The sequence below is a fragment of the Anneissia japonica genome, unplaced genomic scaffold (genome assembly GCF_011630105.1).
Source record: "Anneissia japonica isolate Jap-2015-1 unplaced genomic scaffold, ASM1163010v1 scaffold287960_len3192837_cov198, whole genome shotgun sequence".
Taxonomy (NCBI): Eukaryota; Metazoa; Echinodermata; class Crinoidea; order Comatulida; family Comatulidae; genus Anneissia; species Anneissia japonica.
Window position 1 is genome coordinate 1,123,982 of NW_022712725.1, and position 14,285 is coordinate 1,138,266.

A 14,285-nucleotide genomic window follows, 5' to 3' on the forward strand; every position below is an offset into this window, starting at 1 on the left:
GGGTCAGAGTTGGTATTTATTTTCCCGGTTAGTAATTTACCATACCCACCCCACCCCACTCCCCATATAGAAAACAATACGACATAGGGCTTATCTTATTTATAATATAGGCCACACACGTGTGTTTAAAACTAAGTATAAGCATTTTCATCATGGTTTTATTTATTACAACATATTCTTTCACCATCAATACACATTGAGGCCCTTCTTTTAGGTTAAAACGATCTATCTTAAATTTGTCTCTCTTGAGTTTGGGACTATTATGTGTTTAAATAACTTAAAAGGATAAACCTAAAAAATGCCTAAAATATGCGCGCAAAGCGCACAAAATATTGTTGTGTTTTTAATTCTAATTTCGCCGGAATTGATGAAAAACTTCCTAAAATGTGCAATTTCTTTTTCTTTCCTTTTCTTTTCCTCTTCTTTCTCTTTCCCTCCCTCTCCCCTCTTTCTTTTCTCTTATTACCCAGCTCGGTACAACGGCTTGGTCAGCCCGGTAAAAACCGTCAGTGGGGGGGGGGAACAGTCTGCCCCTGTCCCCCCCCCCCACGCCAGTTACGACACTGGCTAACACGCCAATCATCCCCCCCAATGAAAAATACTTTTCTACGCCACTGATTATGGTTGTAGGTTGCGGCGCTTGTGCCTTAACTGCTTGGCCATCATCTTTCTGCTAGCTTGAGCTTTACTTTCATTTTGTTACTATATCCTCACTGTCACAGTGCACTTAATCATTATTTAGAAACTTGTGTTTCTTAAGTTCACTTCCTTCCTTTAGATTTTTTATTGGATATTATTTATAAAAATTTGCATATATTTATTGGTAAAATATTTTCCACTTTTAGATGGATATATTGAGAAACACGTTTGATGATAGTGATGAAACTAAACAGCTACGCAAATCAGTTAATAAGCTTACCAAGGAATTAAAAGATGTTGAAAGCACTGAAGAAGCAGGTATTATTGCTAACATGTGTATATTTTATGTTCCTACTTGTACGCATCTTGAGTACCCACTATGCATTTCAAAAGTTAAATACACGTGTAGGCTTCTGTAGTAGGGAGTATGCATTCTATATTGAAGCTTGCATCAACTGTAGGTCTAGAGGGCATGTCATAGAAAAGTTAATATTAATTCGGAATGATATTTTTCCCTACATGAAGTTTTATAAGTACCGAATGCTTAGTACATTCCCAAACACTTGCAAAAACAATCTTGCTACACTATAATTGTATATGATATTACATTATGATTATATGTACCTGTAAATATATTATTATTTTTTTATATATATAAATTAATAGACAGTACTGTTCAAAATAATATTTTATTGCCTTTCCTATTTTTCTACTGATTAAATAAATATAGTGTTGATTAATGAGTTGATAGACTTGAAACAGAAATTTATTAATTCAATAGAATTATGTAGTTCAAGTTTATAATACAGATAATATGTCTGTAATTAGCTCTTAGAATTCCAATTGTCAGAGTTGGAAAAATATATCTACTGCCCTCATTGTCTGATGTGTACATTATCTTTTAGTCTTTATTGTATATATTTAGAATATAAAATAAGAATTTATATTCAGAATATTTAATTGAAGTATTGTACATTTAATGCCTTGCAGATCCAAATTGTCTGTGGCAGGAATATAAACACAGCAATTTGTCTTGTAGCATTAAGCCAAAAATACCATTATTGACGTCATTTGCTTGACGTTAATTAAAAGTGCTATTCTGAGAATAAATAAATAAGTTTCACACATTTTACATGCATGGTCTATGGCTGTATACTTGTATATGATATTACATTATGATTATATGTACCTGTAAATATATTATTATTCAAGGTATATTTATTCATAAAAACATCAAAAATTGCTCATGGCAGCCAAAGGATGAATTGATACAATTTTACAAAATTTAACATTCACATTTTTACATTTAATGAAAAAACCAGGGACCAATTAATTAATAAAAATGTAAAACCATCAAAGAAATGCAAGTACCAAACATGAAACAAAAATCCACAATTCCACAAAGCCAAAACTCAATAAGAATAAACGTTAAAGTGACCATCAATCCAATTAAAAGTAACTCATGAACTAAGAATAAAAGCACTAGTCTGTTGAAGCATATATTTTCAATGTTCAATATGATATTAATAGATGCTTTCAGAATCATAGAGCTTTCCTACCCACAAGGCTAAGGGTCATATGTTTCCAGACATATGATTTGATTTTAGCCCAGCTACAAAATCTACCAAATATGCTTTGGGCTAGCCAACCTATCTTCATTTGTAGCCTTGTATTATTGTGGAAAATTGCAAACTAGCTAGGCCTAGCTTAATTTCTACAGCACTTAAAGACTGAGCAGTTAGCCAAGAGCTGTTGTTCCTGCTTCTTGTGCTGAAGACCCCCTATTCAAATCTGACCATTGTTGGGTTTCAACTAGAGTCTGATAATCACTCAACTTCTCAATTAACCCTATGAGAGTTAGACAGGAAGGGGCAATGCTTGGCAATTTAAAAAAAATAATAAACACTTATATGAGAGTTAGACAGGAAGGGGCAATGCTTGGCAATTTAAAAAAAATAATAAACACTTATATGAGAGTTAGGCAGGAAAAGGGCAATGCTTGGTAATTAAAAAAAAAAAATATCCAGGCTTACTAAAACCTGCAGCTAACTTGTTCATTTTAGGGAAAATTAGGGCACAGCATATATTATATTTGTCTACACTATTATTTCAGTGATAAAAGAAACATTTCAAAAAATTATAAGTATAGGGAATAAATGTGGGAATATCAAATTAAATGCAAACTAATTTGTTTTACATTCTAGAGCAACCGGAGACCGTTACCTCCATACTGCCCAACGACCAAGTGAAAGTGAAGGTTACCAAGATTAAAGTGGGAAAGACAACGCAAGTAGAATCACAGACTGAGGTGTATGATAGTAAATACCGCAAAATAGAGGATGCTGTTCGAGAACAACTTGAAAATGAGGGCGTATCAACTGATGGTATGATCAATGTATGAGTAATATGAGTAGAATGTTAGTGGATTGGTAGCGGAGGCTATATTATTGAAGCCTGGTTTCCTTAAAAATCGCTACACGTTATCGCTGACTCCTTTGGCGACGCTGATTGGTCAGTTGAATTAGGGAGTGTTCCCAATTGACACGTCGACTAGGATGCGAAAGCCCCGCCCACAAAGTCACAAAAACCTTAGACAATGGCTGCTAGACTTACCGAGTTGGCGAAGATTTTCTTTGCTATTAACCTTCTTTAAGAAAGAGAATTCATGGTAGGCGGTTTGTAAATGAATCATATATTGATAGTGTTAATCTATTTCATGGAACATGGCGGGGAAATTGTTGTAAAAGCCTCTGTATTTCGCTCCTAAAGGAAGAGGGGAAAGCCGCATTCAGTCAACCTTGTTGTTGGCAAAGGCCAAGTCACTGATGGATGCGCACTGCTCGTGTAAATCTGGGTATCTATAACCAAGCATCTAGGCCTATTCTCACGTATGTTTCGCATTTAAACCAGCTGTCTAAGGAAATTATAATGTCCGAGAAAAAGTTTTTGATCACATGACTAAATGATTTTATGGAAATCAGGCCTTGCATGAACAGTACTTTATGATGATAAAGAGCATTCTTGCCAGAAATCTGATGCAGTATAATACTGAAAATTTTAAAAAGCAGTTATAAAGAACATCAATCACCCACTCCATTCTAAATACAAATTTTTATGGTCTTGACACCTAAGAATCTCTTTAAAACAAATATGATTCGTTAACTCCTTCCAATACTATCATATCTGTATGGCAATAAATCGATCTTGTATCTTGTATGTTAAAGACTAAATTTATCATAAACTTTAAATGTACTATAATTGCTATTATTAGATACTAGTATAAACAGTATGATAACAATACTTCTGATTCTGATTCAAAATGGAATAGTTAGCATTTGAAAGTAAACATTTCTGTTCTTATATTCCAAAATCACATTTCCTGCCATGCCTTCTGAAATCCCTGTAAGCTTCATGAGTCACCTGATCATCCATAATCAAATGTTGTTTACTAACAAAACATTGTTGGCGAAAAAAACAGTTTAAATCTGTCACACCTAATTACTTTCTCTAAACATTTATTCTCTCCATTAGATGTAAACTCGGAGAAATTAAATAAATAGCATGATTCTCTTCCATTGTATTTACTCATGTGACGCACTGCCATTACCCTACACTAATATGTCATCATTAGGACTAGCTACTACACTCATAAACAAATATAGTACAAAAAATTACTAAGCACTCTATTGTTTTACCTTGCGTGCTGTCAATAAACCGATTAAAGATACACTACCGGCTGTCATGTAAGTAATAATAATATACTTAAACATTAAATAGCTTAGTTTATAATGCAAGACGCAGAATATAGAAATTCAATTTGTTATTGGCGTAAAATACAAAATTACAAACAAGTTAAAATGTTGTAAATCATTTATAACAAAGAAAATTAGTACAAATTAGTAAAAAACACAGTGAATGAATGTGGTTTTTAAAGATCAATAAAATGTAGTTAACTTTCTATGATATAGAGATCAAAGAAGCATATAACTTTGCAGTGATTTACAAGATACAATAAAAATTACGAACCTATTACTACAATAATCCTTAAATTGATTACCAGCCAATACAAAAAATAAAGAAAAGGTATTATTTATACATCTATTAATTACCAAGGAAAATTTTCATTTAGATTAATTAAAGCTAATATCTTACTAAACTAATCAAGTCTATAGCTTTATCATGAGGTCACTGCAGTTCATGGTGTCACTGAAGGTCAGAGCTCAAAGAAAAACATTGTTAAATAGTTATTAATATGACAGAGGTCCACCACAAATAATATAAAGTTAATCCTCAAAGACCAAATTCTGATGCAGAAGATGGACAGAATAATGTAGTCTTATTACGATTTATTAAATTAATGACTACGATGATGAATCTGCTAAAAAATTCTGATATATTTTAGAATATTAGTTTGTTTGCCATCCCTTTACCTTTATTTGAACCCTATAACTAATTTCTAATCAATCTATGTCGTTGCTGGAATTAGTTCTATTTTCAACTCTTAATTTGCTATTTCAATCTTTTACGTATATTAAAGCTGTTCTACGTCATCTCTGCTTGCTTTACATGCTTTTCCTTGTTAAATTCAGATCCTTGTTAAGGCAGCTAAAAATAGCTTTTACAGTATAAACATTTTCCACTTTACTGTGGAATGAAAGATAAACCTTTGACAAGGTACAGCAAATAACTATCACTTCATTCTATCCATGAATTTGTAAAAATAGTTCCTTACATATACAAGAGGTGGATAGAACAATTTGAAACATTCAATAATCTGCCATCCTTCCTTGTCATCCTCCATTCCCCTTTTCTTCATTTCCTTATCCTTATCCTAGTCTTCCCTCTTATAATCTTCATCCTGCTAGTCCTATTCCTCTTATCCCTATTCTACCAATATTTTCACATGTTCTTCCCTTTTGTAGTTTGTTTATGATTCTCTATTTTCTAGTATTCCTCCATTAACCTAGTTTTTTTCTTATTATCTTAATATTTCTAATTCCCAAGTTTAATATGCCCTATTCTTTGTCTCAGTATATTAGCTTTTCCATTTCCAAGTCTCTCTCCCTCATCATAGTTCTGTCTTTTATGAGTTTTCCTCTCTTATCCTAGTCTTCCCATATCCCAGTTCCTTGCACCAGCTTTAACCCTTTATTCTAGTTCTTTAATGTCAAAGAAGAGTAAACAAATCACCAACAGATATGTATTTTAAATGTTTTAATATATTCACCACAGGTAATGTTGAAATAAAAATCCTAAGTTTTGACCCACGAGAGGAGATGCTGACAAATGACGAGGAGGATGAAGAGGGTGATGACGGGATGACGGTACTGTCAGAAGAGGAGAGCACATACTTCAAAAATATGATATTTGGTTTATTGGTAAGAAAACGTCCCATCCCAGTGTTACATCCAGGGGAGGTTCCATATGTGTTTTATAATAAGCTGTATATAAAGTCTACCGTTATTATTATTATTACCGAGGTGCTTACAACTACCTTAGCTACATTGAAAGTTTTAATAAACTAGGTTAGAATAATGCATTCAAATATTGCCTTCAGGCCCAGCATGCCCTTGAGTAATTTTATTGCACTAATCCAACCTTTGTTTAATAATTGCCATTTATAAGTCAGTCATGATATCATCACTTATTTTCACCGAATATTCCTGTTCTTGACTGATACTAATCGACATAAGCCCCAATTTTTTTTGTGTCTTGTGTACAAAAAGCTCAAATCTGGGTTATTTTACTACAGTACAACTCGATGGAATATTCCGTAGCTAGGCCAAGCTATGAATGCACACAGCAAACCTAACAAATCTCGCTCTATAGTGCTTGTTGTGAAGCCTAGACCATCCTAGGCATGGCATAGAAAGGCACAATGGTTATGAGACAACAAGGTGATTGACGTATAACTGATGAAATTCAATCAACGCTGAAATAATTCATAATAATGTTTAGAATACAATTGTCTACCAGGATGTTAGGCCTACCTAATAAACCCTAATAAACTTCATTAACCACAATCAATCGTATCACCAAGTATCACAAAGAGCTGTGTGTAGACTGTCAGTGTTCGTACTACTTGATACTAATAAGAAATTATTCAATCACTAAGCAACCAGCACCTTGAAGGATTTATGATATAGAGCCTACAGTAACCTCTTACAGCAACCAGCAGTTTGATTATAAAAGGCCATAGAAAAGGTGATGGATGTCACAACTGATTTATAAAGCAATTATAGTCAAGTAAGTTCATACACTATAGGAAATAGAGGCTTTAGGAACCATTATTTCCTTCAAAAATTGCAGTCAGCCCTGTGGGTATCTGGCAATGTTTTCAGGAAATAATGGCTCCTTCGGGTCTATTTCCTATAATGTACTTAAACCTGACTATAATTGCTTATTATTGTATCATATAAAACTATAATAATTTCTTCATAGGTCTTCATCATTCTGCTTTTAACTATGAATATTATGCCTATGCTTTTTATTTTTGCACAGAATGGAGAGGCTGCTGTAAAGGAACAGACAAAACATAGGAAATTAGAATCTAATTATGGACTGTCATACAATAAAGAAACAACTGTTGAAGCTGAAGATGAATGAAAGAAAAAAGGTACTTTAGTAATAATAAACTTAAGATTTAGAATAATACATGTATGTTTCTTCCAGTGGCATGTCTTGAAATGGAGGCACTGCATTATTGAGGGAGGGGGAATGGGATTTCATTGGGAGATCTCAATGATTAAGTGAGGGGGATAGTAGCTAGCAAAATAAGGTAAAAGTGATTTATAAGTAATTTTTTTTATAAATATGTTTGTTTCATTATTAAATTATTGCCATCAAAGGAAACTAATTGTATTATTATAATTAATATTATATTAATTGTTTGTGTCAAACTCCCGCATGCGTTAGGAAATTCATGCGCATTGTTCTTTCCTAAAAAAGTAGAAAACTTTTTTTTTTTCTTCAAAAAATATATATCTCGCTCAAATTGTAACCTCCGTTAATATCCACATGTGTGTTGACACCATAATTCTGAAGTGAAAGGAGCCATGTTACGGCCCTTAAACCCAGTTCAACAATAAAAATATTTTTATTAAAACATTTTTTTTATATTATGTGTTTGTTTTGTTATTAAATTATTGCCATCAAAGGAAACAAATTGTATTTATTAGGCCATATTAATTTAATGTTTGTCTCCAAACTCCCGCGTGTGTTAGTAAATTCATGCGCGTTGTTCTTCCTTAAAAAAGTAAAAAACATTTTTTTTTTCAAAAAGAAATTTTTCTTCAAAAAATATATATTTTGCTCAAATTGTAACCTCCTTTAATAGCCACATGTTTTGTGTTGACACATAATAATTCTGAAGTGATGAGAGCCATGTAATAGCCCTTAAACCAAGTTCAACAATAAAAATATTTTTATTAAAACATATTTTTAAAAACATGCATTCCTCATTAGGTTTTTGGAAACAGGAGAGCTTTGAGACAAACACTAATATGGCCTTATAATAATAGTATTACTATCAACATTGTTTTGAGAGTGAATTTTACTTTAATAGAACTTTCTCTGAAATAATAAAAAAATATAATGAAATTAAAATAGTAAAAATATTTATAATGACCAACAGTGGCAAAAGAGTATAGAGTACTACAGTGTTACGTCACAATACCGTGTGATACTACTCCGTTGCTATCGTTGCAAAAGGCGTTCAACCGGGCTCCATTTTCCCCACTGACAAACCATTGATCCCAATTTTTAACGTAATTATTAAGATGTTGTATCTTACTTTTTCTTTGTAAATTTTAATTGATGATTAAATGTGTGTTTGATAACTAGTATAATGCGAGCTTTTGTGTTTTTAGTACATTTTGATGGTAAAATATTAGAAATTTAAAATGCCTAGTATTCCAGAAAGCCTATGAAGTCATTCAGGCGTAATGAACGGTAACCAACGTCTGTACCACACAACTGTGGTACTCTATAGCACAATTCTACAGCTATTATGCATTGTATTTGAAACAAACAATATCAAAATATCTGATTTAGGCAAATACACAGAATTCCCTAGTTGCAATGTTTTGGAATTGAGTAGGCAACATCATTGTAAAGTGTTTTTTGGTTAAATTATTTTGGTTTTATTCTTACAGATTGTCTGAATTTATTAAAGAGACAGCAGATTCCTGAAGAACATCATCAGGGAAATATTTTTTGTCTAGCAGGTTATTTTTTTAATTGAAATTCATATAAGCAGTGACATCGTGAGGTCGTCTGATGCCTCCTTGGTGCTTGAGTGCGAATGATGTCAGTATTAATGGCGGCCCAAATTTGCACTTTGCCATTTTGATATCTTTGTAATGCAATTTTCACACTAAAAAAATGAGGAACATTCCCAATCTAGATTCCACTGCTGAGCAAATGGAAGAAAACGTTGGCAACCGAAACAAACACAATATTCAGGTAAATATTTTACCTGAATTGATGTGTGGTTGGGGTACATGTAAATTAAAAATTTTGCTATAATTAAGTATACTGTAGATTTACTTTTTTGTGTGTCTATTGCTCTTTGTAAAATAAAAAATACATGTACTGGCATGGTGTTGTATACTCTACTTGGTCATTCCCACTTTTGTAAGTTCTTGATTAGGAAAAAAGAAATACTGTAGAAAGTAATTGTACAATGAATGAAAATTATATTATTATGTAACTTAATTTTTTTTAAATAACTATATTGTCCATTGCAACTTTGTTAATAGTAAGTTTCTTTATGGAAATGTGTATGATGGATAGTGTCATTTCATCATGTACATTTATTTTTTATATGATTATGCAAATATTGTCTTATTATTATCAGTGTTAATTATACGATAGAAAAACAAATGTACTGTAAATTATCAACAACTGAATTATTTTGATCTGTGTCTCATTAGACGTTGATATATATATATTGTATCTTTTTTAATGAGCAATCCAATATTTTACTTTTAATTTTTTATGATTTTTCTACATTTTACTGCACTTTAAGTTGTGCGAGAGTGTAGATATGCAAAATAATTATTATAATAAACAATATTTAAAAAAATATTATATTTGATTATTGACTTAATATAGAAGTATATTATTATTTTATTTATCTGATAAATATTTGGAGGGGCAGGGATAGATTAGAATTTTATTTGGTATGTGTATGTTGGGTTTAGAAAAGAGGAAACACAGTATGAGAAAATAGATATTAAGATGTCTTTTTCTAAGAGATTTGTTATTTTGTGCAATTTATTGAATATATTAATTTATCTGTAATGTTGATAGCATAATTGTTTGTATAAGAGTGTATTTTCATTTATGCATTATTTTATGTAGAGATAGTTCCACTGTGTATTATCATGTTTTGATTGAAGCCGTGTTAATTCATTCCAGACTAGTTTTTTTTTCTCCATTTGATTATTTGGACATCATGTGATTTTCAGAGCTGAGTATATGCTTTCAGATTTTTGTTTGATCAGACTGATAATTTGTGCCTTATATCAGACATATTTGATCAAACAAATAGTGCCTTTCTGAACATTGTTGAGTCTAAAGCCGGGCACACACTGCATCGGTGGACAGTTGTACAACGAATCCATCTCTGTTATCTGTGAGCGCTTGTCAGCAATAGTGCGAGCAGGTCTTCGTTAATAACTATTTGATGTTAATAACATAGGAAATTTATTTTTAAACAAATTTAATACCTAGTGTAGCGGAGGATTGGCACTTGTTGTTTCATGGGTTAATTTGTTGTTGACATGGCAACAAAAGCAGAATATCCCCGGGCTTCACTTTCCAAGTCTATCATGGTTGCGTAACATGCCAAGGCCTTTTCGGGCACTACTACCCAGGGGTTAATGGCCACAATTGTTCCAGAGGGTAATGGAGTGGAGCCCCCCCCCCCCATAATAATAAATAATAATAATGCATTTATAATGCGCCATCTATCAAGGTAAACCTATTCCGAGGCGCACATAAACATACTAAACATGGAAAATAAAAAAACAACATTATAAAAGTACAATGATAAAAACAGTGATTAAAAGCAACTTGAAATAAATGTGTTTTAAGAGTCGTTTAAAAACATCAAGCGAACTGCATCTGCGGAGTTCAATTGGTAATGCATTCCAGAGCCTGGGTGCTGCTGCGTAGAATGCGCGATCACCTTATGAAGATGCAATCCTAGGTACAGTTAATATATGGACCTATTAATAGGTCCGCGGTTAATAGGTGTTTGTCCGCTGATCTTAAAGTGCGTTTGGAGACATGCATAGATAATAGTTCGCGTATATATGTAGGTGACATTTCGTTTAATTATTTCCAGGTGAGCAGCAGCAATTTGAATTGAATTTGTTGGTGAATTGGTAACCAGTGAAGCTGTTTCAATATTGGTGAAATGTGATCAAATTTTCTGGTCCGTATTAACATGCGAGCAGCTGAATTCTGAACACGTTGGAGCTTAGTCAGTTGTTGTTCCCCATCCCATCCCTTTCACAGTTTTGGATGGCGCATTTTGATGTATTTGTATGCATGCATGGTCCCACATGGCATGTTTGGGGCTCCTTGGCTTTATGAGTGATAGCTCATAAGGTGCTACGCCACTGGTTCAACAACATCCTCACTGACCTTATTCTCTTGTGGGTTTCATCTTTTGATATCATCTTTTTGTGACCCTGTTGAGCAACATAGTGTAGAATAGGGTCTCAGACTAAGGGCTGTGCAACATAGCCTTGACCATACACTTATATGTACTGTACATGATTTTATAAAGAAAGTCTGCTTCTAAAGCAGTCCCTGGACATCGTTGTTCCATGCTTTATTTGTACTTAGAAGTAATAAAATTTAAATGAAATGATATCCAATCTGTCTGGTATTATACTTCAAGTCGAGAAATTTATAAACGCTCAGAACATTACACTTCCAACGAATCATTGATTTATTTATGATATGTTCATAAACATATAAAAATCCATCATGGAATTGAAAACACCAAGTATCATACCTAAACCTAATGTACAGAAGTTACACAGATTTCTATTATGTTCATTAATACTCTATGAGTCTATTTGGTTTTTTATGCTTTAGACATATACTAAGCTAAGTTAAACAATGTATAAACAGCTAAACGATAGAATATAAAAATGCTTGTCTGATGTAAATCTAATATTAATACAGAACAAACTTTTAAAATAAAGTCATAATAATAAATATTAGGAAGTAGTAACTTATAGACATAAAAATAATAAATTTGTGTTATGGTAACATAACAATTAGTGCAAGTCAATCAAAAGGCTTTAGAGGCAATGGTACCTAATTTTGAAATCGCGTCAAATATAAATAATACATAATAAAGGATTAACAAATTAATTGCATTAATGAAAGCATTAATATATATATATATATGTATATATATATGTTATACACATCTAGATGTGTATAAGAGACAGGTGTGTGTGTGGTAATGCTATAAATATACACACTATGAAAAGCAGTGAAACGTTGTACGAACTAGTGGAGCCAGCGGAACGTAAGGGCATAGACATAGATACCTACTTATTCATCCATAATTGGATATTGTTCTTTTCCACTCTCAAAGATGAAAGAAATTACATGATTTATCGGGAAAAAAAGAAACTATCTATTAGGCCTACATGCCTATTGTTAAAGAGGCACATTCCAGAATTGCGAAATTGAGAATTTAGAAGCCTTTTTTATGCGAAGTGCGATGCGATCTCTGTTTATTCGTATAATAAATAACTGCTTATTGTAGTTTAATGATTAGTTTTGTCTCTGTAAATCAAACTTGATTAACAATTTAGCTATCATCAAAAAAAAAATTAATTAAACAGGCCCGTCAGATAAAATGTCTTATAAGCATATTTTTTAATAAGTGTAGGCCTATAAGGTTTAATTAACATAATAATATGTAAATATGTATACCTAAATGAAATAAATAAATAAATAATAATCTACAATTGTACACCCGAATCAAGGGGCTGACTAGAGCCTCTGTCAGGGTTCCGCCATAAACAAAAACCCGGTGTGTTGGCGTTGGGAGTTTTTTGGGGTTTTATTTATACCACAATATTAGAAATTGACAATCAAAATAACGTTATATGGATAGGCAAGTTATCATTTTTGGTCCCTGACGATTACCGATTACGTTGATTAAACGCCCTGAGGCGTTTATTGTTGAGAATGGTTTTTGAGGGGGAGTTTATTCAAGGGAGGTGTTTATTCGGCATTTGTTTGTTTTTTTGTGTGTAAAATGGATACGAACTGTACCGTATATACTCAAACGCCCATTAATTCCACTGTAATTAAAATGTAATTCTAAAGAGTGTTGGGAATGATGTTTCCATTAGATCTGTTTACAGTCGATGGGGAGTTCATTCAAGGAAAAATATACGCCATGGGTGTTTTCGAAAGAGGCGTTTATTCCAAATGAGGCTCTAGAAGGGGTGTTTATTCAAAGCGGAGCGTTTACACGGGTAAAAATATAGGAATGTAAATATGGCTCCTCCCTGATCCACCCATCATGTTTTCAAAAGCACAGTATGCTCTACTTTTGTACGATTTTGACGGCAAATGATTCGGCAAGCTGGGTTTCAGCAAACTCAGTCATGATTTTGGCAAAACTGGATTCGACAAAGAGGCCATTAATTCGGCAATCATGGGTTTCGGCAAACTGGTCAGATACCGTTTCGGCCCCAGTGCTAGACCAATTCGAGTGTGGACGCTAATAAGGGGGTAAACTAGTAATTTGTAGGTTTAGCCTGGTAGGGCACTACTGTCCTTGGCAGCAATTTTCCTTCAGATACCTGGTTGGTTGTGCACCTGTCTCATAATATCCAAATTACGGTTGAAGCAAGCGTGTATGTGAACTACTGAAGTGTGTTGTAGACACCGTCGTCGCAAAAACATCTTCTGAAATATTGAATTTTGGAATTCTAAGTAAGAAAATATACATATAGGTAAGTAGAGAGACCATAATGTAGTTGTACAAGTCTGTATGCCTTCATGGTGTTTGATTTAATTGCGATATCCATTGTTGTGTTGTTGTTCAGGCCTACATTTTCAGACTGGATCACTGTGCTCTAAAATTCTTTTGAGTCCTTTTCCAATGGCATTAAACCGGAATATCTGAGTGAAAATGTAACAACAGTAAAAAACAGAGCTAAAAAATGGCATACCGTATAGTCAGGCACATGTTTTTGCAATCTACATTCATCAATTTTAAAGTACTCTTTAAAAGTGGGCTGTGAAATAATTTTAATTTATTTATTAAAGTGTAATATTATTTATATAGTGACTTAAAAACGATCCAAGGGTCATAAAATGCGTTTTAATTTAAATACAGTAGGCCTATTATAACATAGCTATATCGGGCTATATAAAGTCATGGTCTTAATGCCGTTAATGTTCTCAAAATCATTTTCTATAGGCCTATATACATTCTATAATTTTTCTATCTAAATCACTTTAATTAATTCAATAAAGAGTAATATTATTTATATAGTGACTTAAAAACGATTTATGGGTCATAAAACTTTGATTTAAATAGGCCGATAACAATCGCATAAAAATACACATTCATGAAAATAGAATGCAGCATAGCA

General features: G+C 32.8%; 1 protein-coding gene across 1 annotated transcript in view; it reads left to right on the forward strand.

Moving 5' to 3' along the window:
• Window positions 1-11,523, forward strand: part of LOC117107979 (protein OS-9-like) — a 25,737-nt gene extending 14,214 nt beyond the window's left edge. Inside the window, exons 10-14 of the mRNA XM_033249791.1 lie at window positions 846-957; window positions 2,844-3,023; window positions 5,872-6,017; window positions 7,141-7,255; window positions 8,793-11,523. Of these exons, the coding sequence (XP_033105682.1) occupies window positions 846-957; window positions 2,844-3,023; window positions 5,872-6,017; window positions 7,141-7,245 (543 nt within the window). The 3' untranslated portion in view covers window positions 7,246-7,255; window positions 8,793-11,523. The remainder of the gene's footprint in view (window positions 1-845; window positions 958-2,843; window positions 3,024-5,871; window positions 6,018-7,140; window positions 7,256-8,792) is intronic.
• Window positions 11,524-14,285: the final 2,762 nt, after the last annotated feature.